This window comes from Tamandua tetradactyla, chromosome 2, assembly GCF_023851605.1.
Source record: "Tamandua tetradactyla isolate mTamTet1 chromosome 2, mTamTet1.pri, whole genome shotgun sequence".
Lineage (NCBI taxonomy): Eukaryota > Metazoa > Chordata > Mammalia > Pilosa > Myrmecophagidae > Tamandua > Tamandua tetradactyla.
In genome coordinates, this window is record NC_135328.1 from 205,782,188 (window position 1) to 205,806,034 (window position 23,847).

A 23,847-nucleotide genomic window follows, 5' to 3' on the forward strand; every position below is an offset into this window, starting at 1 on the left:
GCTCGGTTGCAAAAAAAAAATCAAATCCATCCATAAAGGACTAAAATTTGTCACCCTTAGTAAGGGTCACAGTTGATAATTATCGAGAGCTTAGAGGTTCAAACACTGGGCTCTCAATTTTATATTATTTCATTTAATCTCCATATAATGCTGTGGAATGGGAACTCTCACCCCTACTTCACAGATGAGGAAACTGAGGCTCAGAGAAACAAAATAACTTGCCCAAAGCCACACAGTCTAGAGGCTGTCCCTACCCAAAGTTCAAACTTTTAACCATTATGCTATACCACTTTTCTTTCTTTATATTTTTTATTGTTAACTTTTTAATGCTCTGGAAATTAAAAAAAATACAGATATGGTCAAAGAAAAAATACATCAACCGTCCATATTCCCATCAAGCAGAATTTTAACAGGCATTAGCAGCTTGGCATATTTCTTGTAGCTTTCTTGCTTTATTCTTTCTTCTCCCCCTTTTCCGAGAACATGCAGAAAAGCATGCTGACGGGCCCAGAAGTCCTTTGCAAGGAAGGGCCAGCGAAGCCTCGGGCCTCCTGCGGGGATGCTGGGATAACCTTTCCGCCTCTCCAGGCGGCAGCAGGTAGGTCAGAGCGGGTTGTGGGAAAACCAGTTTTATCTGACGTCAATGCCAGCAGGAGATCCGGATGGGGTGGAAACAGCACTTCCAGGGAAGGGCGATTTACCTGTCACTTCCTGTGCCCCCAGGTCCCTTGCTTGCCTTGGAAAACGCTCGCTCATTACCACAATCACTGAGGCCAGCCCCAAGGCCAAGTCCTCCCGGGCAGGCCACCCTGCCCTGTCGGCACCCCCCCCCCCCCTCGCCGCAGCAGGCCGGCCTTGACCCCTCCCTTTATTCAGTACTGACCTTCCTCCTTGTGTGTGCTGGGGGTGGGGCGAGAGGAGCCCATGTACCCACAGCCCCGTCTCCTCGCACCCCAGAGAGCAGCGCAACCCACTATGCCCGCCCCGCCCTCCACACCTACCTCAATCCTCAATCACACTGTGCATTTTTGCCATGGGGCCTGTGTTCACCACACACACACGCACACAATCCCCATCAGACTGTGAGCTCCTCAAGGATAGAGACAGCTTTTGGTACATAAAAGATACTCAGTAAATAAAGGCAGCCAGACATCTGCTGTGGGAGAGCAGAGAAAATACTTGGACTCAGACAGACCGGTTCGAGATCCAACTCCACCACCTATTAGCTGTGTGATCTTGGGTCAGTGACTTAACCTTTCTGAGCTTCGATGTGCCCATCAATAAAGTAAAGGCAATAATACTTCCCTTTCAGCTTGGTAAATGAGAGCGAGATGGGTTTATAGATGACAAACACCTTAACTCAGTGCCTGGCAAAGAGCAGGTAAGCGAATGTTTCTCTTCGCAAAGGGCCCTGTTTCCAGACCATGGTGCAGTTAAGGGACCTGGCTTCTGTTTGAGCTTTGCCAAAGTCCTGGAGCAAGTTACTCTGCCTCTCCCGTACCCGGCACCCTCTTCTGAAGAATGAGGAGAGAGCCACTGTTTGGAGTTGTGGAGCACTTTAAATAAAAAATACACATGAAAGATTTGATACACAGTAGGTCCGTGGAGAAACATTTTGTTTCACCGTCCAGAAAAATCCAGGCCTATCCCTGTAGACTGAGCCTCTCTCAGCCATGACCGGGGGTGGGGTGTGGGGTGGCCGTGGATGGCATCCAGCACCCGGGTCTAGAACTGACCCCAAGAACAGCCTAGAAATGGTTTCCTGCAGCCAGGCCTGCCCGGGGCCGTCCGTGAGGACAATGCAGGGATGAGAGGCCTCAGGGCCAGCTCTCCACACCCAAGGGTGAACAATTCCAAGACACCCATTTCCTCTCCCAGCGGAAAGTGTCCATGCCTCTGTACAAAGACAAATCACCCTGTCCCTCCCACGAGCTGCAAGCAATGAGAGACAAAGAGTGAAACGCGCTCTTCCAAATCAGGCTGTTCTGTGAGGTTTATAATTAGAAAAGTCACTCGGGACAGGATGGGACCTTGGGAAAGCTGATGGGGAAGCAGCCCAGACTTGGCTGGAATTTTAAAAAGAACCCACAGGAAGGAAAGGAAGGGATGGGGCACTCTGAGCTCAGGGAGGGCAGGTGGGTGGCTGGGGTGGAGGGTAGCCTGTGGCTCTGGCCCAGGCTGGGGTGAAGACTCTTTATCTATTCAGTAGTAAACTGTGGTGCTTGCATGTTATTTGGAAAAGTCATTCTGCCCACACAGAAGTGGTCCCCAGGCCTGTGCAAATGTCTTCATGAAGTTCCCCTGGCGACCACTCCTGAAGTGCCTGAGGGAACCCAGGCTGTCCGAGGGTGCGGAGGTCTCCGGCCTTCACTGGCTTTTGCAGGTCCTCAGGCCCGAAGGAGGAGGGCAGCAGCTCCCGGACTGTCCTGACCATATACGTGCCGTCCGGCTTGGTCATGTACACAGCCCAGTCCGTCCCAAACTGGAAAAGAGGCAAAGGCACCGTGAGGGAGGCATGGCGGCCCACGGGTTGGGTCTAGCCTGTTTGAGGCCGGCTCTACCACTTCCTGTCTAGCATCCCTCTCTGCACCTTGGTCTTCTCATCTGTAAAATGGGGATGATAATTGCACTAGGCTCATAGGGCTTTATGAGAGAATGCGTGTTACCAGCCCTGAGCGCGGCACCTTGGCAACGCATCAGGAACTGTTTAGTGCCTTGACGCACGGATGCACAAAGGGCTTTCTGAGGACAGGCCTCCAGGCCTCCTGCTGGACAAATAACAACTAACGTCTGCTGCCTTTATGGTATGTCATTTACTCCTCGTTCCCACAAGTTGCATGCCTGCTATATTACACATCAGATATTGCAAATAAGTTATTTCCTTATCCACCAGACGTGTGTGCTATTATTATCCACGTATTACCTTAGAGGAAACTGAGGCTTAGCAGGGGGAAATCAGTGGGGGAGAAATTTTTTTTTTCTTTTTTTCCTTACTATTTTTTTTTTATTTCAATATTTGTTCTATTGTTTATTTTTATTCCATATGTTCTACTCATCTGTTGACAAGGTAGATAAAAGGAACATCAGACACAAGGTTTTCACAATCACACAGTCACATTGTGAAAGCTATATCATTATACAATCATCCTCAAGAAACATGGCTACTGGAACACAGCTCTACATTTTCAGGCAGTTCCCTCCAGCCTCTCCATTTCCTCTTGGGTAACAAGGTGACATCTACTTAATGCGTAAGAATAACCTCCAGGATAACCTCTCCACTCTGTTTGGAATCTCTCAGCCATTGACACTTTGTCTCATTTCTCTCTTCCCCCTTTTGGTCAGAGAGTTTTCTCAATCCCTTGATGCTGACTCTCAGCTCATTCTAGGATTTCTGTCCCACATTGCCAGGAAGGTCCACACCCCTGGGAGTCCTGTCCCACGTAGATAGGGGGAGGGTAGTGAGTTTGCTTGTTGTGTTGGTTAGAGAGAGAGGCCACATCTGAGCAACAAAAGAGGTTCTCTTGGGGGTGACTCTTAGGCCTAATTTTAAGTAGACTTGACCTATCCTTTGTGGGGTTAACTGGGAGCTCAGCCTATAGCTTGGTTGTCCACATTGCTTGTGAGAATATCAAGAATTCAACTTGGGGAGGTTGAATTTTCCCCTGTTCTCACCATTCCCTGAAGGGGACTTTGCAAATACTTTTCTGCTCACTGATCAAATCACTCTGGGATTCATCGGGGCATCACTCTGGACAAACCAACAAAATCTCATGTCCTACCCAAGTCTCCATGTACTTATGTTGTTCAACCAACTATCTACATAAGTTATATTAGGAAATGCACTAGTCAAAATATAAATTTTGTACCAAATAAACATTTTTTGCTTTAGTCTCACACATAAGTTGAAATTTTTAAATATTAATTACCATCTATTTTCAGCACCCTGCAGTAATGACATTCCTTTGTTCTTCCTCATGCAAAAACATTTTTTAGATTTGTACATTTAGTCACTGTCATTATACACTCTAGGCATTCCTAGATTATACCATCTCAATCTTTATCGACTATCTTTCTTTCTGATTTCATTTGTGCCCAGTGGGGGAGAAATTTTAGCCCACATCCATTTCTCATCTTTCTCCTGAACCTGGAGAAAACCACCAGGAGCCACCACTCATTGGCTGTGTTACCAGGGACAAGTGGTTAAATAATATGGGACTTGGCATCTTGCTCTGTGAAATGGCTTTAGAGATGGGAGACTGTCCCACGTGGGAAGGTAGGCAGAAACTTCGATCAGTGTGGTATAATGGAAAGAGCCCTGGAGTTGGAGTCAACAGACACAGGCTTTACCTGGCCAGAGTGTGTTGTGAGAATTAGAGATGATGGGTGGGAAGTACCTGCCTGCAGTGCCCGGCATATAGTAGGTGCTCAGTTAAAAGAAGCCATTTTTGTCGATTACGTGGATGGCTTGTGACTGCTTGGATTTGCAGCCTGCTGTCTCTCCAGGCTTAGGTCTGACTCGCCATGTCATTACCAGGCACAATCAGTCTTGTGGTGTTTTTTTGTTTTTTTTTTAATTTTATTAATAAAACCAATCAACATATAATATGAACGTTCTTTTTTCCTCATCACATAGTTGTATATTCATCATTTATCATTTCTTAGAACATCTGCATCAATTCAGAAAAAGAAATAAAAAGAAAACAGAAAAAAAATTCATACATGTCATACCTCTTACCCATCCCTTTCATTGATCATTAGCGTTTCAATCTACTAAGTTTATTTTAACATTTGTTCCCCCTATTATTTAATTATTTTTAACCCATATGTTTTACTCATCTGTCATTAAGGTAGATTTGTGGTGTTTTTTAAATTAACGTTTTAAGGAAGGAATTGTTTTGGCATGGCAGGCTCTGCCCAAGGGATGGAGGTTGAACAGAGCCAAGCTGAAGCACCTCAGCCCGGGCCCCCAAGTCTCATCTCTCCTTATTCACATCCTGGTTTCTGTTGTGCCTTCCCGCCTTCAGCTTTCTCACTCGCCTGCTCTCGTTTGCCGACATCTAATCTGTTTAGAGAAAGCAGCAATGAGCAAACGGACCAAGCTGGGGCCTGGCGAGCCAGGGCCTTGGCCAGCTGAGACGGCCTCCTTATCTGACCTTAGACCTGCCACATTGCTGTGTGGGTATTCCCGCCCCTCTAGGATGAAACGATTCCCTATTTTAAATTCAGGGCCTTCGTGGTGGCATTTTCATCTGCATCTGGGAAATAAGCTCTGCTAACTGTGTCTGTTTCGCAGTCCTGGTAAGGGGCAGAGGGAAATTAGAGATGGTTGTATGCTAGGCAGAAGCTTTACAACCCCAAGGCACAAAAACAAAGCTGAACCCCATCCCCAAATATAAACAACTCCCAAAACAGAAGCCCCCATGGGGCAGGCAGCTTCCATTTTGCAAAGAACCATTATGTTCCCTCCATGGCTAAAAAGAATGTTGTCCAATTTATTGAATCATAGAGGCAGAGCAGCAGTGAACTTTGGAGGCAGCCTGAACTGGGCATGCGTGTCAGCTCCGTCCCTAACTGTGTGCCCTGTAGTAAGTCAGTCCATGCCTCTGAGTTCCAGGGTCGTCATTTGGAAATGGGGATAGCAGTAACCCTCTCCTCATAGGCTTGGGGTGGGGGTAAGTGAGACGTTGTAATGCAAAGGCCCTGAGGATGGCATGGCAGAGCTCAAGGGCCTGTGGGAGTCTCTAAGCTTGTGGCTTTAATCTTTTGGGACTCTGGAGGACACAGACCACTTTGAGAATCCATGAAAGCCATCAACACGACCCAATGTGCAGAGACACCCAAAAAATGTCCACTGACTGTAGATTAAGAATCATAATCTAATCCACCCCTTTGTTTTTAAGAGTTGAGCAAATCAAAGATCATTATGTGATCTTTGTAAAAAGTCGGTCAGGTCTTCTAAAAATATCTAAGGACTGCCCTTTATTCTTGGAATAAAATAGACCCTTTGTCAGGTCTGTGCACTATGGTAACTTTCCAGAAACCTGCAACCTCCAGATGGGTCCCTGGGCCAGATAAGTCCTGAAATGCAGAGGGCCCAGCCTCTCCAGAACATCAGCTACTTCCATCCCCCTGTCCCATATTATCAACAGCCCCTTCCAACATGATAAACTTAGAATGGGCATAGCCCAAAAGAGTGGGGGAAAGATCAAAGGTGATGGTGGAGTTATACAGAGAAGGTAGGGTTTAACAAATGAGTATGAGTGCTGAATCATTATATGGAAATTTCCTTTAGCCTCCAGTATCTTAAAGCAGCTAGACAAAAAAAATCTAAAATTGTGGAATTGTAACTCATACCAAACTCTGAAATCTGTTATATCACTAATTATTGTGCTGTGCTTTGAAATTTAATGCTTTTTTGTATATATGTTATTTTTTACAAAAAAGAAAATAAAAAGTCAATTGTGATGATAAATGCACAGCTATATGATGAGGTTGTGAACCACTGATTATACACTTTGGATGATTACATGGTATGTGAATATGTTAATATATGACAATAAAAAAATGGAACCTGAATCAAAATTCTGCATTGATCCTTCACTCAATCCCTGAATCAAGGGATCATGAGATCTGATCCTGCTCTTAAAATACTTTTTCTTCTATCTCAATTGAAGCCTTTTATGTACAGTTGGTTTGAGCCCATGAAAGGACACAGAGCTGGGACTTTGCATCAGAACAGGTGTATGACTGTTGAGTAGCCAGAATTTTAATAAATACTTGAAATTGAAGCAAAACAAAAACAAACAACAACAAAAACATAGACCCTTTGTCCCTTGACCTCCAAGGCCCTGTGATTTCATGTTCCTCACTTACCATTTTCTAGCCCTTTTGGACTTTTTGCTACTTATCAAACTCACACAGCATCTAGGCATTAAAGTTGCTGAACTGCCTGGAAACCTCCTTCTCTAGCCCTTTGTCCACCTCACCCTTTCTCATTTCTTATTTCTCTTCTTAAATGCCATCCTCAAAGAGAAACCCTTCCTGACCATCTAAAGCAGAAGTTGGCAAACTTTTTCCGTAAAGGGCCAAACAGTACTTATTTTAGGCTTTGCCAGCCATCTGGTCTCTGTCACAGCTGTTCAACTCTACCATTGTAGGGCAAAAGCAGCCAAGGGAGGATGTAAATGAAGACGGATGGCCGTGCGCCAATAAAACTTTATTTACAAAAGCAAACAGCAGACTAGATTTGGCCTGAGAGCCACGATTTGCTGAACCTCAGTCTGGAGTTTCATCCAATACTCCTTCAGTCACTCTGAACTCCTTGTCCTGCATTCTCCTCTCTACAGCCCTCATCACACTCAGAAACTCTAGTTTATTTTCCTCCTTATTAATTGTCTGTCCCCTGCTCTAGACTATGAGCTCCCCAAGGGAAGGGCCTGGCCTGTCATTTCACCGCTCTATGCCTGGAACGCTCTATGCCTGGAACCAGCTGAATGCCTAGCACAGAGTAGACACTCACTCATTAGTCATGAGTGATGCAAGTTTGGGAAACCTTAGAAGCTGGCTAATTGAGCAAGCAGGATATTAGCTGTTTCTCCTCGCTGGCAGCCTGGCATTGCTCCCATTATATTCCAGAAAGAAAGAGAAGCTGCTTACCTCTCTCATGACTTGCCTGCAGGCCCCACATGGAGAGATAAAATCATCTTGCAAGTCACTAGGGAAGCAGAAAATCAAACTCAGTTCAGTCCCTTCTGGGGGCACAAGGACAGTGCTAAGATTTCAGGCCCTGAGTCCCTGCCCCGCTCCAGATGAGGTCGTAACATGTCCTAGGGGCTGGGAGGAAGTTGGCACCGTGCTTCCCTCACGTCCACGAGGCAGGGCCCCAGGCCGAACGTTGTTTTCATTAGCACATTCAACCATAAGCCTTCCGTGAGCACTTACTGTCACCCACACCCTGGGGATACAAAGGTTAAGGGGATTTTATCTCTGGCTCCCCAGTCTAGACTAAAAACTCCCAAGTGCAAAGATTTTCTTCTGTTTTGCTCCTGCCCTATCTCCAGCACCAACAACACTGCCTGGCATGCAGCAGGCATCCAACAATACCTGTCGATTGAACTGATGTAATTCAAATAAAGTGCTTTTCAGAGCAAACATTAAGGAGTATAATGCTTCTTGTTAATATATAATAAGAAATCATGAGGGCCTATAAGATCCTGTGTGATTTGGTCGCTGCAGAGCTCGCCACTTACTTTCCCACTCTTGTGGCAGGCGTTGATCTGTGTTAGGGTTTCAGGGGGGCCAGCCACGCATATCCTTGGGAATCGGATTTGGCCTGGGGTTCAGTTGTGAAGGTCGCAATCTGGGGCACCCAGAGAGCACAGCCCAAGGACTGGGAGGGAGCCCAACCTCCTAATAGCTTAAACTCACATAGGACTGCCGGGTGCCAGGCCTTATGTGCATTCACCCATCTCAGTCCCTAACCCTTCCTGGGGGGTAGGGACGATGCAGCTACTCTCACTATCCACATGTCATGGATGAGGAAAACACAGCACCAAGAGGTCAGGTGACTTGCCGAAGCACTAGTAAGTGGAGAGGCAGGATTTGAACCCAGACCACTCTGCCTTTGACTGTTGTGCGGCTTGCAGAAGTAACGATTGTAACTTAAAAGACAATAGCTTTAAGGCACTGCATCCTTTGTGCCAAGAATGTTGCAGAGATTACTTCAGTGGGTCCTCACCATAGCCCACATGGGTAGTACTGCTCTCTTCCATTGCACAGGTGAAAAACCAGACTCAGTTTAAGCAATGTGCCTGAGGTCACATGGTAAGTTAATAGTGGGGCAGGATTTGAAACCAGTTCTTTCCTTGGAGCCTTGACTCTTAACCATTCCTCAATACCCCTACCAAAAGTACGAATGAAAAGCTGGGAGGAAAATGCATTCCGGGACATTCTGGGCACATCAGGACTTGCCCTAGAGGCTTCCCACTTTTTCTCTCTCCCTCGCCCTATACTTTGTCCTGCCTTTTGCTGGAGAGTAAAGTTTCTTTGGTTTGTGCTGACCTCAGTCAGCACAGCCTTCAGCCTTGACAGGCTGGAAACTCATCAACTTTGGTGGCTACAGCTGTGATCCCAAAGGGGCAAGCTTATCTCGGTTACAAAAATCCCTCCTGGGCTCTGCAGATACACATGCCTATCCTGAGAGCAGACTCCATCCTTACAGCTCTGAGAATAGGCTCTATCAGCCTGTTCAGACCCATCCCATGTTAACAAGGAGGGTGCATTTCCCATCCAGCCCCTCACCTTCAATTTAACAAATCATTAGTGCAATAGTGACCGCTTTTCTGGTTTAGGGTTGCTGGTGCAGGTTGGATACTCAAGAGTAGAGCTGTGGATGCTGGAACAATGCAGGTTTTGCGTAAATACAGACATTTGCTCCTCATTGCACCCAGTTAGGTTTAAGAGTAGATAGTGACCAGGAGAAAAAAACCTTTCATTCAGAAAATTCGAAACAGGACAAGGCCACCGTGTCATTACCCTTTTGTTGACTTTGGCCTCATTTTCCCCCCAAAAGCATTATTTTCTTGGATCAGGCTTGAAATTTAGTTATTTTCTCCTCTTTTCATAAAGGATAATTCACATCCTGCTCTCTGCTCATCTGCACAAAATGTTCCCAGCGCGGCCTCATTTACTCCCCCCCAAGCTGGAGGGAAGCCAGGGCAGACCTCGCTTCCAGGGAGGCCGCAGAGGCAGGGGTCCTTCTCTACCAGTGCACCCCTGGCTCCAAGTACTCAAAAACCAGCCATCAACAAACTGGACCAGCTCAGGGCCCCACCAAGGCAAAGCTTAGGATTTTATCAAAGAAATGTGGGCTCACTGCTGTCCCTTGGCTCCCACTGGCCTCGATGTTGACCACTGCATTTCTGCCACCAGCGGGGCCTGCAGTGCCGCCACAGTGAGAGCTAATTTGCTCAGAGTGCGTGACCTGTGCAGCCAGATATCCCCAAAGGCTGACACCGGGGTGGCCATGTGGGTAAATATTTCCAGTGTCATTTTTCATGCACCGTTAAGTCGCTAAGAAAACCCTTTCTTGTAGACAATGTGCAGGTATACATGGCAGGAATCTCTTAAATCAGAAGCATAAGGGGTCCAAATTAATAGGAAAAGAAAACCAAACCCATAAGCCACTGAGTCTGCGCTCAGGGCCAGCGAGACCTGGACACATGCACTCAGAGGGTGAGCGTGTGGGTGCCAGGATACTTTACGTTTGGGGCACCCAGAGAGAGTTGACGGGTGCTCTTGTTCAGCCAGGAAACTTGGCTGGAATCTGAGGAGTGTGACGTATAATCAGGATTCACCTGGTTGATTTGGTATCCTGGCTCCTGGCACATGGAGGCACTGGTGGGCACTATGGATTGAATTGTGTCCCCCCGAAAGACATGTTCAAGTCCTAACTTCCGGCCCTGTGAATGTGACCTCACTTGGAAATGGACCTCACTTACAAGAAGGGGAGAACTGGGGACAGAGGGACAGAGGGGATAACGCCCTGGTATGGCACCACCAGAAGCCAGGAGACAGGCACGGAGCAGAATCTTCCCTGCCGACTTCAGAGAAGCATGGTCTGACTTCTAGCCTCCAAAACAGTGACAGACTAGATTTTGTTGTCTTAAGCCACCTAGTTTGTGGCACTTGGTCACGTTGGACCCAGGAAACTAGGTCGGTAGTGTTGGCAAATGTCAGAGTCCACGAGGCTGCACTGCTCACCCCGGATCCAGGCCGTGGCTCAAGGAAAACCAGGAAAAGCATTTTACTTCCTGGCACAGCATGGCACAGGGAGACAAGATCCAAAGTGGGTCTCTGAAGACCTGGGCTCTACCACTAACTCCTGGGAAAGTTGCTCAACCCCTCTGGGCCTCAGTCTCTTCAACTGTAAAATGGGGATTGTGGCAGGAAAGTCTATAGCAGGCTGGGTTTTAGTTCCACCAGCTTTAGAGTTCTACACCACCTTTCTACTGCATTTCGTAGGGATTCTGCTGCACTTTGTACTGTTGGTAGAGCAAGAACACAACTGCCCCTGTATTAGCATTGCCGTGGCTGGTTGGCTGCTCTGTAGGCTCACTGAGGGCACAGTTCACTTACTTATCTCCTTATTCTCAGTCCTCAGTCCAGAATCCCATACAGTGCCTGGAACATAGAAAGTGCACACTAAACATATGTCAGATGAGTGAAGGAATGAATGAATGAATAATAGGTTTGTTGTGGATGTTGGCTGAATAGATGCATGCATATTACTGCAGCCTGGCTTTTCCACTCACCTGGCAATAGCAATTGCCCTGAAATCCTTGTACCCCTCTGAGACGGCCTTCTGGATCGCAGTCCTTTCAGCACAGATGCCCAGTGGGTAGCAGGCATTTTCTACGTTGCACCCTGAGGAGAGAGGAGAGCCCAATGGACGTCCTTTAGAACCAGTTCCTGCTGCATGTTCTGGGTAAGAAGCTCACCCCATTCCAGTGCAGGGAGAGGCCCATTACTCTGAACGGGGTGGGGAGAAGGAGAATATTTCACATTTTATTTCTATCCTTTGCAAGCACCCTGCCCAATGAGGAAATCAGTTGTTGGGATTCAGGGCAAGAAAAGATCAGAGAGTTGCAACCCAGAAAATAGTGACAACATTCATTAATGCCTACTCCTGCCAAGCATTGTTAGTATTAAAATGTGAGTTATGAGTGCTGAGATAACTAGCCCCTTTTCCCTTGGTCTCTCTGCTAGATCAGCACACGTTGAATAAATAATGAGTGAGTCTCTCTGGTACCTGTTCTCCATGCCCTGGTCCCTGGTTCCTTCTGTTTAAAGGTTTCCTTTAAACACAGCCCTTTCCTGCCCATACTTGTCCACCCCTCCCACCTCTGCTGATCTCATTTCCCTTCACTCCTGTCTCTTCTGGATTACCGATCCTGTCCGTCTTACTCCCCACTAGCAAACTTCCCCGTCCTGGCCTTCCAGTCTGCCCTGCTCCATGCCTGACTCAGGCCTGACACTTTTCCCATAACTGACCCAAATCCTGGGATTAGCTGATGTGCCACACCTGTAGAAGCCCTTGCTCTCATTACAATTGCGTGTGTCTGTGTTGGAAGTTCAGAATAGCCTCAAACAGAGAAAATCATCTCTTGTTGTCTATATACTATTTCAACATGCCTAGTAAGGAGAGCACACTGACATGCCCACTGCTCAAAAAGCACTTGGTAGAAAGAAAACCCTTAGGTGCCATTTTGCCGTCACTGGCTTATAAAATTTGGGGAAGGTTGATAATGATAGTGCCTTTCCCATAGGACTCCCAGGAGGATGAGTTGAGATCATGCATGATGGACACTTAACCCAATGCCCGGCCCAGAGTAAGCATTCCGTAGCTGTTACCATTAATGCTGTTAATTGCATGAACGTCAGGGCTTTCATCTGATTCTCATCTCCTTTTGCTCTCTGTGGTAGTTAGATTCAGGTGTCAACTTGGCCAGGTGAAGGCACCTAGTTCTGTCGCTGTGGCCATGAGCCAATGGTACGTGAACCTCATCTGTTGCTGATTTACATCTGCAGTCGGCTAGGAGGCATGCCAGCTGCAATGAACGATGTTTGACTTAATTGGCTGGTGCTTAAATGAGAGACTCAACGTAGCACAGCCCAAGCAGCTCAGCATTCTTCATCTCAGCACTTGCAGCTCAGTCCAGGCCTTTGGAGGTGCAGAAAGGAATCACCCTGGGGAAAGTTGTCAGAACCCAGAGGCCTGGAGAGGAGGCCAGAAGAAACCATCCTGTGCCTTCTCGCATAAGAAAGAACCTCAGTGGAAAGTTAGCTGCCTTTCCTCTGAAGAACTAACAAAATAAACCCCCTTTTATTAAAAGCCAATCCATTTCTGGTGTGTTGCATTCTGGCAGCTAGCAAACTAGAACACGCTCCAAGCCTGTTGGCCTTCCAGCTAATCCCTAAATATGCCAAGCTGGCTCCTGCCACAGGACCTTTGTACTGGCTGTTCCCACTGCCTGGAATTCTCTTCCTTTCACATGCACATGACACAGCCTACTCAGATTTTTGCTCAAATGTCACCTCCTCAAAGAAGCCTTCCCTGATCACTCTATCTCAACTGCCTTCTTCCCGACCACCTCCAACCCTCTCTATCCATTCATCTTGCTTTAATCGTCCTCATAGCATTTTACGAAATACAGACATACCTTGTTTTATTAGGCTTCATTTACTGCACTTTGCGGATATTGTGATTTTTACAAATTGAAGTTTTGTGACAACGCTGCATTGAGCAAGTCTATCAGTGCCATTTTTCCCCAAAAGCTTGGGCTCACCTTGCGTCTCTCTGTCACATTTTGGTAATTCTTGCAATATTTCAAAATTTTCATTACTGTTATACCTGTTTTGGTGATTTTAGTGATCTTTGATGTTACTATTGTAATTGTTTTTGGGGTGCCATGAACCACGCTCATACAAAATGGTGAACTTAATCAATAAATGTTGTGTGTGTCCTGACTGCTCCATTGACTGTCCATTCCCTGGCTCTCTCCATCTCCTTGGGCCTCCCTATGCCCTCAGACTCAACACTATGGAAATTAGGCCAATTAATAATCCTAAAATGGCCTCTAAGTGTTCAAGTGAAAGGAAGAGTCACATATATTTCACTTTAAATAAAAAGCTAGAAACGATTCAGCTTGTCAAAGCCAAGATGGGCCAAAAGCTAGGCTTCTTGCACCAGTAAGCCAAGTGCTGAGTGCAAAGGTAAGGTACCTGAAAGAAATTACAAGTGTTATTCCAATGAACACATGAATGGCAAGAAAGCAGAATAGCCTTATTGCTGGTATGGAGAAAGTTGCAGACGTCTGGATAGAAGATCAAACCAGCCACAACATTCCCTTAAGCCAAAGCCTAATCCAGAGCAAGATCCCAACTCTTCTCAATTCTGTAAAAGCTGAAAGATGTGAGGAAGCTGCAGAAGAAAACTGTGAAGCTAGGAGAGGTTGGCTTATGAGTTTAAGGAAAGAAGCTGACTCTATATCACAACAATACAACATGAAGCAGCAAGTGCTGATGTAGAAGATGTGGCAAGTTATCCAGATTTAGTTAAATAATTGATGAAAGTGGCTACACTAAATAACAGATTTTCAATGTACATGAAGCATACTTATACTGGAAGAAGATGCCATCTAGGACTTTCTTAGCTAGAGAGGAGAAGTCAATGACTGGTTTCAAAACCTCAAAGGACAGCCAGACTCCCTTGTTAGGGGCTAATGCAGCTGGTAACTTTAGGTGGAAGCCAGTGCTCGTTTACTATTCTGAAAACCCTGGGACCCTTAAGAGTGATGCTAAATCTACTCAGCCCATGCTCTATAAATGGAACAACAAAGCCTGGATGACAGCACATCTCTCTATAACATGGTTTATTGAATATTTTATGCCTACTGTAGAGACCTACTGCTCAGAAAAAAAGATTCCTTTCAAAATATTACTGCTCATTGACAATGTATCTGGTCACCCAAGAGCTCTGATGGAGACGTACATGAGATTAATGTTGTTTTTAGGCCTATCCACACAACATCCATTCCATTCTTTGGCCCATGGATCAAGGAGTCATTTAGACTTTCAGATCTTATTATTTGAGAAATACAATTCAGAAGGTTACAGCTGCCATAAATAGTTGATTCCTCTGATAAGTCGGGGCAAAGTCAACTGAAAACCTCCTGGAAAGGATTCACCATTCTAGATGCCATTAAGAACATTTGTGATTCATGGGAGGAAGTCAAAATATCAACACTAACAGGAGTTTGGAAGAAGCTGATTCCAACCCTTATGGCTGACTTTAAGGGGCTCAAGACTTCAGTGGAGAAAGTAACTGCAGATGTGGTGGAAAGAGTAAAAGAGCTAGAATTAGAAGTGGTGCCTGAAGAGGTGACTGAATTGCTGCAATGTCATGATAACATTTTAGCAGATGAGGAGTTGCTTCTATGGGTGAGCAAAGAAAGTGGTTTCTTGAGGTGGAATCTACTCCCAGTGAAGATGCTGTGAACAGTCTTGAAATGACAACAAATGATCTAGAATATCATATCAACTTAGTTGATACAGCAGGGTTTGGAAGGATTGCCTCCGATTTTGCAAGAAGCTCTACTGTGGGTAAAATGTTATCAAACAGCATCAGATGCTAGAGAAATCTCTCATGAAAGGAGGAGTCAATGGAAGTGGCAAACTTCATCATTGTCTTCTTTTAAGAAATTGCCACAGCCACCCCATCCTTCAGTAACTACCACCCTGACTAGTCGGGTGTCATCAACATTAAGGCAAGACCCTCCACCACCAAAAAGATTACAACTCGCTGAAGATTCAGATGATGGTTAGCATTTTTTCAGCAATAAAGTATTTTTAAATTAAGGTATGCACATGTGTTTTTAAGACATAATGTTATTGCACACTTAATAGAATACAGTATAATGTACACATAGCTGTTACTATGCACTGGGAAACAAAAAAATTTGTGACCTGCTTTATTGCGATATTCGCTTTATTGCAGTGATTTGGAACTGAACCTGAGGGGTGCCTGTACAATTCAGTGGTATTAATTACACTCACAATGTTGTGCTACCATCACCACCATTGATTACCAGAACTTTTTCGTTACCCAAAACAGAAACTCTGTACCCATTAAAGAATAACTCTTCATTTCCTCTTCCCCCAGCCCAGTCCCTGGTACCCTCCAATTTACTTCCTGTCTCTATGAATTTGCTTGTTCCAGATATTTCATATAAGCGAAATCATGCAATATTTGCCCTTCCATGTCCTGCTTATTTTACTCAATATAATATCTTCCGGGTTCAGCCATATCGTATCATGGATTAGAACTTCATTTCTATTTGCGGCCGAATAACATTCCAATCTATGGATCTATCACACTTTGTTTTTCCATTTATCCTTGGATGGGCATTTGGGCTGTTTTCACTTTTCGGCTGTTCTCAATAGTGCTGCTCTGTACACCGATGGGTGTACAATAGACTTGCTTCTGAATTGGACGGGACCGCAGCTGCCTCCGTGGAGGCTGTTCTCCTGTGCTGCTGGGGAAAGTCACAGAACCGGGCAGACCTGTCTGCTGTAAATTTGGAGTCTGTTCAACTGCACCCTCTCTACTTCCTAATGATCTTTAATTCACCCCATGATGCCCTACCAGGTTGCCCCTGGTTGTTCACTGTACTCTCCTCACCCAGCCCCACCTTGTGCCATCTACCCATTTTTCCTGCACCTAGATTCACTTCCTGTTTTAATAAGGAGGTCCAGGAATTTGGGCAAATGCCTTCCATTTGTCTGCCTCTCTTCAACACAACTCTTTGTGCGTCTTCTGCATTACCCACCCTACAGCAGAGGACAGCAGATTTGGAATCAGGTAAAGCTGAGTCTCTGTTACTGCATTTATAAAACATGGGTGTATTGACTATTGATTGTTCTGCTTGGCACCCCTATCTCCCTTCTTCAGGTAACTGGCCCACCCAGTCCCCATAAAGGAGGGATGATCTGTGAACCCACTGGCCCAATCACTCTACCCTATCATGACAGCAGTGATTGGCCCAGGGATGGGCATGTGACTGGAGATGGACCAATCAGAAACCTTCCCTGGAATTTTCCAACTGGAGCTTGTAGGGAGAAGCCTTCTGTCTTCTCTGGTTTTGAGGCCAGAAGAATGTCAACCAGAGGCTGGCTGTGCCCATGTTTCCCGATACCTGGAGAAAGCCCACCTTCAAGACAGGAGGGAAACAGGGCCCAGAAGGTTAGAAAAGGGTGTGGTGACTTTCGAGTTCCTGGATCCAGCCATTCCTAAACTAAGATCCACCCTTACCCATTCTGGTTCTGGTTGTTTTCCATCATTTACAACTGAAAAGGCTTTGATGGATGCAGGTGACACCTGGCTACACGAGCCAGCTCTGCCTTCAGCTTCTCACCTTGGCTGTGCCTCATCAATCCCCTGGCCCACCTGGCTGGAGACCCTAGAACCATGCATGACTCGTTCCTTTCCTTCATTTCTAACACTGCTCACCCCAGACCCAGTACGTTTGTCCCATGCAACACCTCTCAGGTCTTCCTTTGCATTCCAGCTGTCCCAGTCCCAGTCCAAGCCATTCACTCATGCATTCAAAAAACCCTAACCAAGGACCTATCATAGGCAGGACACATCAATAAACAACAGACAGTATCCCCCTGACACTGTGTCCTTGGCCCTCCCTGGGTATCGGTCAGATAGATTTGTCCTCAAATGCTAATTTTATGTTACCCTTGGTCTCAACCTCATGCCTTGACTCCCTACTTCCTACCTTGTCAAATCCCAATGTCTCTGCTTGGCTTTCCAGAGTCCTCCACAGCCTGTCTGCAAAAATTCATAATTATTATTATTAAGAGAAGGAGAAGGAGGAGCAGCTGCCGTCTGTAACATCGCATGTGGCCCAGGACCTGCGGCACACACTTTACAGGCATTAGCTCATTGGAAGCCTCACAGCCAGGGGCGAGAGTCAACACATTCCATGGCTGCTACAGCGCGGGCACCGGCCAGCCAGCATGGGCACAGGCAGTCACCCCGTGCCAGGCAAACCGGCTGAATGCCGCCTGGTTCGCAGCAAATCTGAAGGTGGGGAGGGACTGGGGGGACATTATGATCCCCAGTTTACAAATGTGTAAGCTGCCAGCAGCAGGGTGAAGGGTCTCGCCCAGGGGTTCTGTGATGGTTTGAAGCTGTATTGACTCCAGAAAAGGGTGTTCTTAAAGTCAGTCCATTCCTGGGGATGTGGGCCCATTGTAAGCAGGTTCTTTTGTGAGCAGGATCTTACCTTACGATGTCACCTACCTCATTCAGGGTAGGTCTTAATCCTCTTAGGGAGTCCTTTATAAGAGAATGAAACTCAGACAAAGAGAAAAGAAAACCACGAAGCGAGAAGCTGAAAGCAGCAAAACCCGGAAAAGAACGGAGAGACCCGTAGATGCTGCCATGTGCCTTCCGCAAATAGGGGAAGCCTGCACGTCATCTGTAGGGGATGTGGGGGGCTTTGAAAGAATTCATGGCTGATTCCTCTAGGTAGCCATGGGGCTGTGTAGGTTGCAACATTATTTGCAGTGGTGGTTAATGTTTAATTCTCAGGTCAGGCCAGAATTTCAGCGAGACACTCAGAGATACTTAACTTCTTACAGAGCAGTGGACTTTGGAGTAAGGCAACTCTGGGTTCAAATCCTACCTACGTAGGTCTCAGACATTAACTTCTCTGAGCCTCAGTTTCCTCCTCTCTGAAGTGGCAATAAAATAAACTGCCTTGCAGGGTTGTAAGGGTTAAATGCATATGCTGGTTTGAAACTATTATGCACCTCAGAAATGCCATGTTTTAATCCTGATCCAGTGTGTGGGGGCAGCTGTTTCTTTTAATCCTGATTTAATATCGTAGGGTGGAAATTTTAGATTAGGTTATCTTCATGGAGTTATGACCCGCCCAATTGTGGATGTGATTTTGATTAGATGGAGATGTGACTCTACCCATTCAGGGTGGGTTTTGATCAGTTTACTGGAGTCCTTTAAAAAGGGAAACTTTTTTGAAGAATTTTATTGCATAATATATATATATATATATAAAGCAAAGAAAGAAAAAAGTAGTAGTTTTCAAAGAACTCTTCAACATGTAGTTACAGGACAGATCCCAGAGTTTGTCACAGGCTACCATTCCATCATCTCAGAGTTTTCCTTCTAGCTGCTCCAGAACATTGGAGGCTAGAAGGAATAAATCATTTTTTATCATCACAATTGACTTTTTTCTCTTTTTTGTGAAAAATAACGTATATACAAAAAAGCAATAAATTTCAAAGCACATCCCCACATTAGTTGTAGAACAGCTTTCAGAGTTTGGTATGGGTTACAATTCCACAATTTTAGGTTTTTACTTCCAGCTGCTCTAAGATACTGGAGACTAAAAGAAACATCAGGGGTGGGCCGTGGTGGCTCAGCAGGCAGAGTTCTCGCCTGCCATGCCGGAGACCCGGGTTCGATTCCCAGTGCCTGCCCATGCAAAAATAAGTAAATAAATAAAATAAAAATAAAAAAAAGAAATACCAATATAATGATTCAGCAATCATACATGTTTGTTAAACACTATCTTCTCTGTATAACTCTACCATCACCTTTGATCTTTCTCCCACTCTTTAAGGGTATTTGGGCTATGCCCATTCTAACTTTTTCATATTGGAAGGGCTGTCAATAATATGAGGTAGGGACATGGAACTAGCTGATGTTCTGGAGAGACTGGGCTCTCTAGATTTCAGAAACTATCTTGTCCAGGGACCCATCTGGAGGTTGTAGTTTTCTGGAAAGTTACCCTAATGCATGGAATCTTTGACCAATCTTATATACTGCCTTAGGTGTTCTTTAGGATTGGCTGGAATGGTTTTGGTTGGGTTTGGCAAGTTATGATAGGTAGCAATGTCTAACTGAAACTTGTGTACGAGTGACCTCCAGAGTAGCCTCATGACTCTATTTGAACTCTCTCAACCACTGATACCTTACTTGTTATACTTCTTATCCCCATTTTGGTCAGGATGGCTTTGTTGATCTTGGGGTGCTAGGGCCCAGACTCATCCTGGGGTCATCTCCCACACTGCCAGGGAGACATTCACCCCTGGATACCGTGTCCCACATAGGAGGGAGAGCAATGATTTCACTTGCCGAGTTGGGCTTAGGGAGAATAAGGCCACATCTGAGGAACAAAAGAGGTCTTCCAGAAGTAACTCATAGGCATACCTATAGGTAAGCTAAGCTTCTTCACTATATACATAAGCTTCACAAGAGCAAGCCTCACGATCAAGGGCTTGGCCTATTGATTTGGGTGTCCCTAATGTTTGACACAATATCAGGGGTTTCCCTCAGTGGTAAAGTTTAATAGTTCCATGTATTTTCTCCCATCCCTCAAGGGACTTTGCCAGTACTTTTTGATTATCTTCTTAATATATTCTAGGATGTATCCAGGCATTACATTAGGCTATACAGGATTAAAGGCCCTCATTCTATTCTGGACTCTAAAAGGAGAAACATTTTGAAGAAACCTCGGATGTAGGAACCTGGAGAACAGTTGCTTCAGAGCTGACAGACATAGATGTTTGGAGATGCTCTGGAGTACCAACAGAGAGAGCAGATGTCTAGGCATGGGCAGAGCCCAGCAAATGCTGCCATATGCCTTCCCATGAGATGCTAAGCAAGCCAGAACCCAGAATTGAATCCCAGATAAGCTAAGTGAAGGCCCACAGGTGCTCAGAGAGGAAACCACTGGCATCAGAAGCTGGAAACAACAGAACTAGAAACAAGGACCAGCAGATACCAGCCATGTGCCTTCAGCCTCCCTTGAGCCAAGGTATCTTTCTCAGGGTACTCTAGTTAGGACATATGAATGGCCTTAGAACTGTAAACTTGCAACTTATTAAATTCCCTTTTTAAAAGCTGTTCCATTTCTGGTATATTGCTCTCTGGCAGCATTAGCAACTAACACAATGCATGACATTAGTCACAGTCACAGGCCAGCGCATAATCGATGTCACTTCTGCTGCTCAAAGATGCTCAAGACTCAGGTAACTCATGAAACTGAACAGAACCTCAATAAGCAAGAGAAAAAATGAATATCCAGGTGGAGGCTCTCTAAGGGAAGGCTTGGGCTGCATGCCCTCACAGCCTGGGTTAGAGGGTTAGTTCCAAGTAGATGTACACGCATGAGCCCCAGGCCCTTTAAATTGCTGCCACCAAGTAGAAAGAAGATTCTAGAATGCTGGACTGGGCATTCTCACCTGTCCTTCTGGGCCCATTTTTTCTCAGCTTGGGGGCATGGCTTCCCCACTGCCTCCACACCGGGTCCCTGCTCTCCAACATGAGGCTGCCCCTGAACTTAGCAAAAACAATTGTCAATTTATTTTTTTTCCAAGTGAGGTTTTCTACAAAACCAACCAACCAAAGAAAAGGAACTTAGACACAGATTAGCGTGGACTCAGATTCCCTAACCTCTACCTCCCATCACTGCTGGACGCCCAAATCCTGCCTGACTTTACTTCAAGGTTCACTGCAAGATCCCCGCCCCACTAAGTCACCCCAACCTGGACTTCCCCTTCCCCCCACCTCCAGCACAGGGGGTGTAGGGCGGAGAGAGCAGGGTTTTGGGGACCCAGCCCTGGGTCCACGACTAGTGCCCTATGTGACATTGGGCAAGCTAAGTGCAGTGAGAACTTACTGGTATAGCTGGTGGAAGACTTAGCAGGGGGTCAGGCACACAGTGGGGGGTGGGGGCACAGAAAATATTAACCCTCTCCCTCCTAGCACTTCAGGACTGCTGATGCTTAATTAATGGCCTGCCTTTCCTGCCTCCCCCTGCAAAACTTCCTCCTCCTGCCTGGGGTTTCCCATACTCCAAGAATTGAAAGTCCCCTGCAGTAGGCAGGGCAGGGGCAGTTGTCAGAGGCACACAGCCGGGATCCCAGGAAAGGTGGCCAGAGCTGGGCCCTTCTCCCAGCTGCAGCCTCCCTCATCTCTGCAGTGCCCTCCTGGTCCCGCCCCAGCCTGCAGCACCCGCCCTCACCTGAGAAGATCCTCCCCTCACGGGTGAGGACAGCAGCCCCCACCGGGAAGCGGCTGTAGGGGCAGTAAGCCAACTTCTTGGCCTCCCGGCAGGAGAGCAGCAGCCGCTGGATGTGCTCGGGCTCCGGGGCGCCGGCGGGGAGCTCCTGGGCCATGTCGGTCTCCTGGGCCGAGGAACGGAAACAGGAGCTGGTGGCCGGTTTGGCGGCTCCTCCCCCAGGGTGTGTCCCCGCGCCGAGGTCCGCTAGGATCCCAGAGGCATGGCCTGCGGGGATGCCGGCCGGACCGGGGCACCGAGAGCTGTGCTCAGTTATATGGGGTCAGAGGTGTGGGTGGTGCGTCAGGCTGGGCTGGCAGTGTGGAAGGAAGTGACTGTGTATGCGTCACCCTCTTGCTTAGGGACCACTCTCACTGCTGACACGCTGATGGGTGAATGGGCGAGGGCCTGGGCCAGTATGAATAGGTCAAGGGATGGGTGCCACTGTGGGTGGCTGTGGACACACATCCCGCAGGGAGGAGGCTGCTGGGTGAATCCATGTGTGATCTCCCAGGTACAAACTCCAAAGGTTGACTGCTCTCAGTTTCTTGAATGACTTTTTCTCCATCACTCAGGGAAGGGATAAGGCTGAAAGGGCAGGGCTGAGGCAGCGGCAGTAGCTTCTTGCACCAGGGTAGGGCAGCAATAAGACAGAAGGCTTCTTTGTTTTATACTTATTTCCTTCCAACTTGTGGCCCATGCCCCCACCTGCCAACCAAGAGATAAATTGCATCCCAGCTGGAGGGTACCTTTCAGATCATTTCGCAAAGGGGGCCTGGTGGTAAAAGAAATGGGTTTGCATCTGGGCTCCACCGCTTTCCAGTGGTACCACGTTTCAGGCATCACTTTCATAGCTCCGTAGTAGGGATGTTGATGATCCCTGTTTCACATCCTGGGATTATAAAAGTGGTTGAGCTTTGGAGTTTAATAGACCCTGGTTTGAATCCCAGGTTTGCCGTTTATTAGTCGTGTGGTCTTGGAAAGTTCACACTACCATTCTCAGCCTCAGTTTCCCTATCTATAAAATGGGTGCGTTAACAGTATCTCAGAGTTGTGAGGATTGAATGAGACAATATGGGTTGAGTGAGCTTGGTTGTGAGTCCGTGAGTGTCCGTTTTGATGTCACACAGATGGGACTACTGTCATTAAATGACTTGGCCAAGGTCACATTGGAGGTGCAGAATCACAGCTAGAGCATCCAGAGGCTTCGAGATGTGCCTGACCCCACAGCAGGCTAGTGGGAATCAGCAGCTTCTCTGAAGGCAGGATGGGGTCCTGGGGGGCTGCAAGGGGAAGGGTGGAGGAAATAAGGGGCAACTCTGTGTCTTGCAACCCTTGGCCAGCTGGGCCCCTGTTTGCCTCATTTCCTCTTCCTGTCTCCTCCCTTCCTCCCCTCTGATTTCTCCTTCCTCCCCACGCAATCTTTAGAGGAGCTGCAGCTTCCCTCCTGCTTGCTGGGGTTGAGGGCCCCACACGCCCTCCAGGGGCATTTTCCTCCCAGACTTGATTTCCTGGGTCTGAGGTGGGGCTGGCAGGGTAAGCAATGGGAGTGTTCCCTATCCTCCTTCAACCCACACCATCCGGGAATCCCAAAGGCTCCCTCAAGGTGTGAGGGCAAGGGACATTCTGGGACAGTGTGTTCCTACACGACTTGGGGACTAATTCTAAAGCTTTGGGGGCGGGGAGGAGTATAACTGCAACTTGGAAAAAGAGTTTTACGGTGCCCTGCTGGCCTGCCAAGCCCTTATAAATAGTCCTGTTCCTGTCCCCTGCCCTGCTGTGGCCTTCCCCTCCCCTGCCCTGCCCAGGCCAAGGACTGGACACCTTGACTCCACAGTGCCAGGTAAACTTGGATACCCTCCCAGCTAATTACGGCCTTTAGCACTTTCAAAGCTCTTTAACCACAGATGGCCATAAACAGGGACAGTGGCCACTGCAAACCCAGCTCTACGGAGCTTGGGAGCCGGGTTGGCTCCAGAATTCCTTCTAGAAGAGGCTTGGGTGGTCATCGAGTAGAAGGAGAGAATGGGCTTGGAGACTTGTTCACAGCTGTTAGAGATCAATCATATTAACAGCATTTTCGGATCCAATTTACATAAAACCAGGAAAAGTTAATTGCTCAGATTAAAGAATAAGAATATCCAAAGAGTTGCTGAACCATTATCTTGTTATTTCTTCTAGTCTCCAGTATCTT

The 23,847-nt window shown here is 46.8% G+C and overlaps 1 protein-coding gene across 2 annotated transcripts; it reads right to left on the reverse strand.

Moving 5' to 3' along the window:
- Positions 1-281: 281 nt before the first annotated feature.
- Positions 282-21,922, reverse strand: CDA (cytidine deaminase). Of its 2 annotated transcripts, none has more exons than XM_077151015.1 (4): positions 21,618-21,922; positions 11,313-11,424; positions 7,657-7,714; positions 282-2,482 (listed from the first exon to the last, which is right to left on the reverse strand). In XM_077151015.1, the coding sequence occupies exons 1-4, from the start codon at positions 21,769-21,771 to the stop codon at positions 2,243-2,245; spliced, it is 564 nt and encodes a 187-aa protein (XP_077007130.1). In that variant the 5' UTR covers positions 21,772-21,922; the 3' UTR covers positions 282-2,242. The 2 variants fall into 2 exon arrangements, with proteins under 2 accessions (XP_077007130.1, XP_077007131.1); XM_077151016.1 differs by lacking the exon at positions 21,618-21,922 and adding an exon at positions 20,836-21,067.
- Between the last annotated feature and the right edge of the window lie 1,925 nt (positions 21,923-23,847).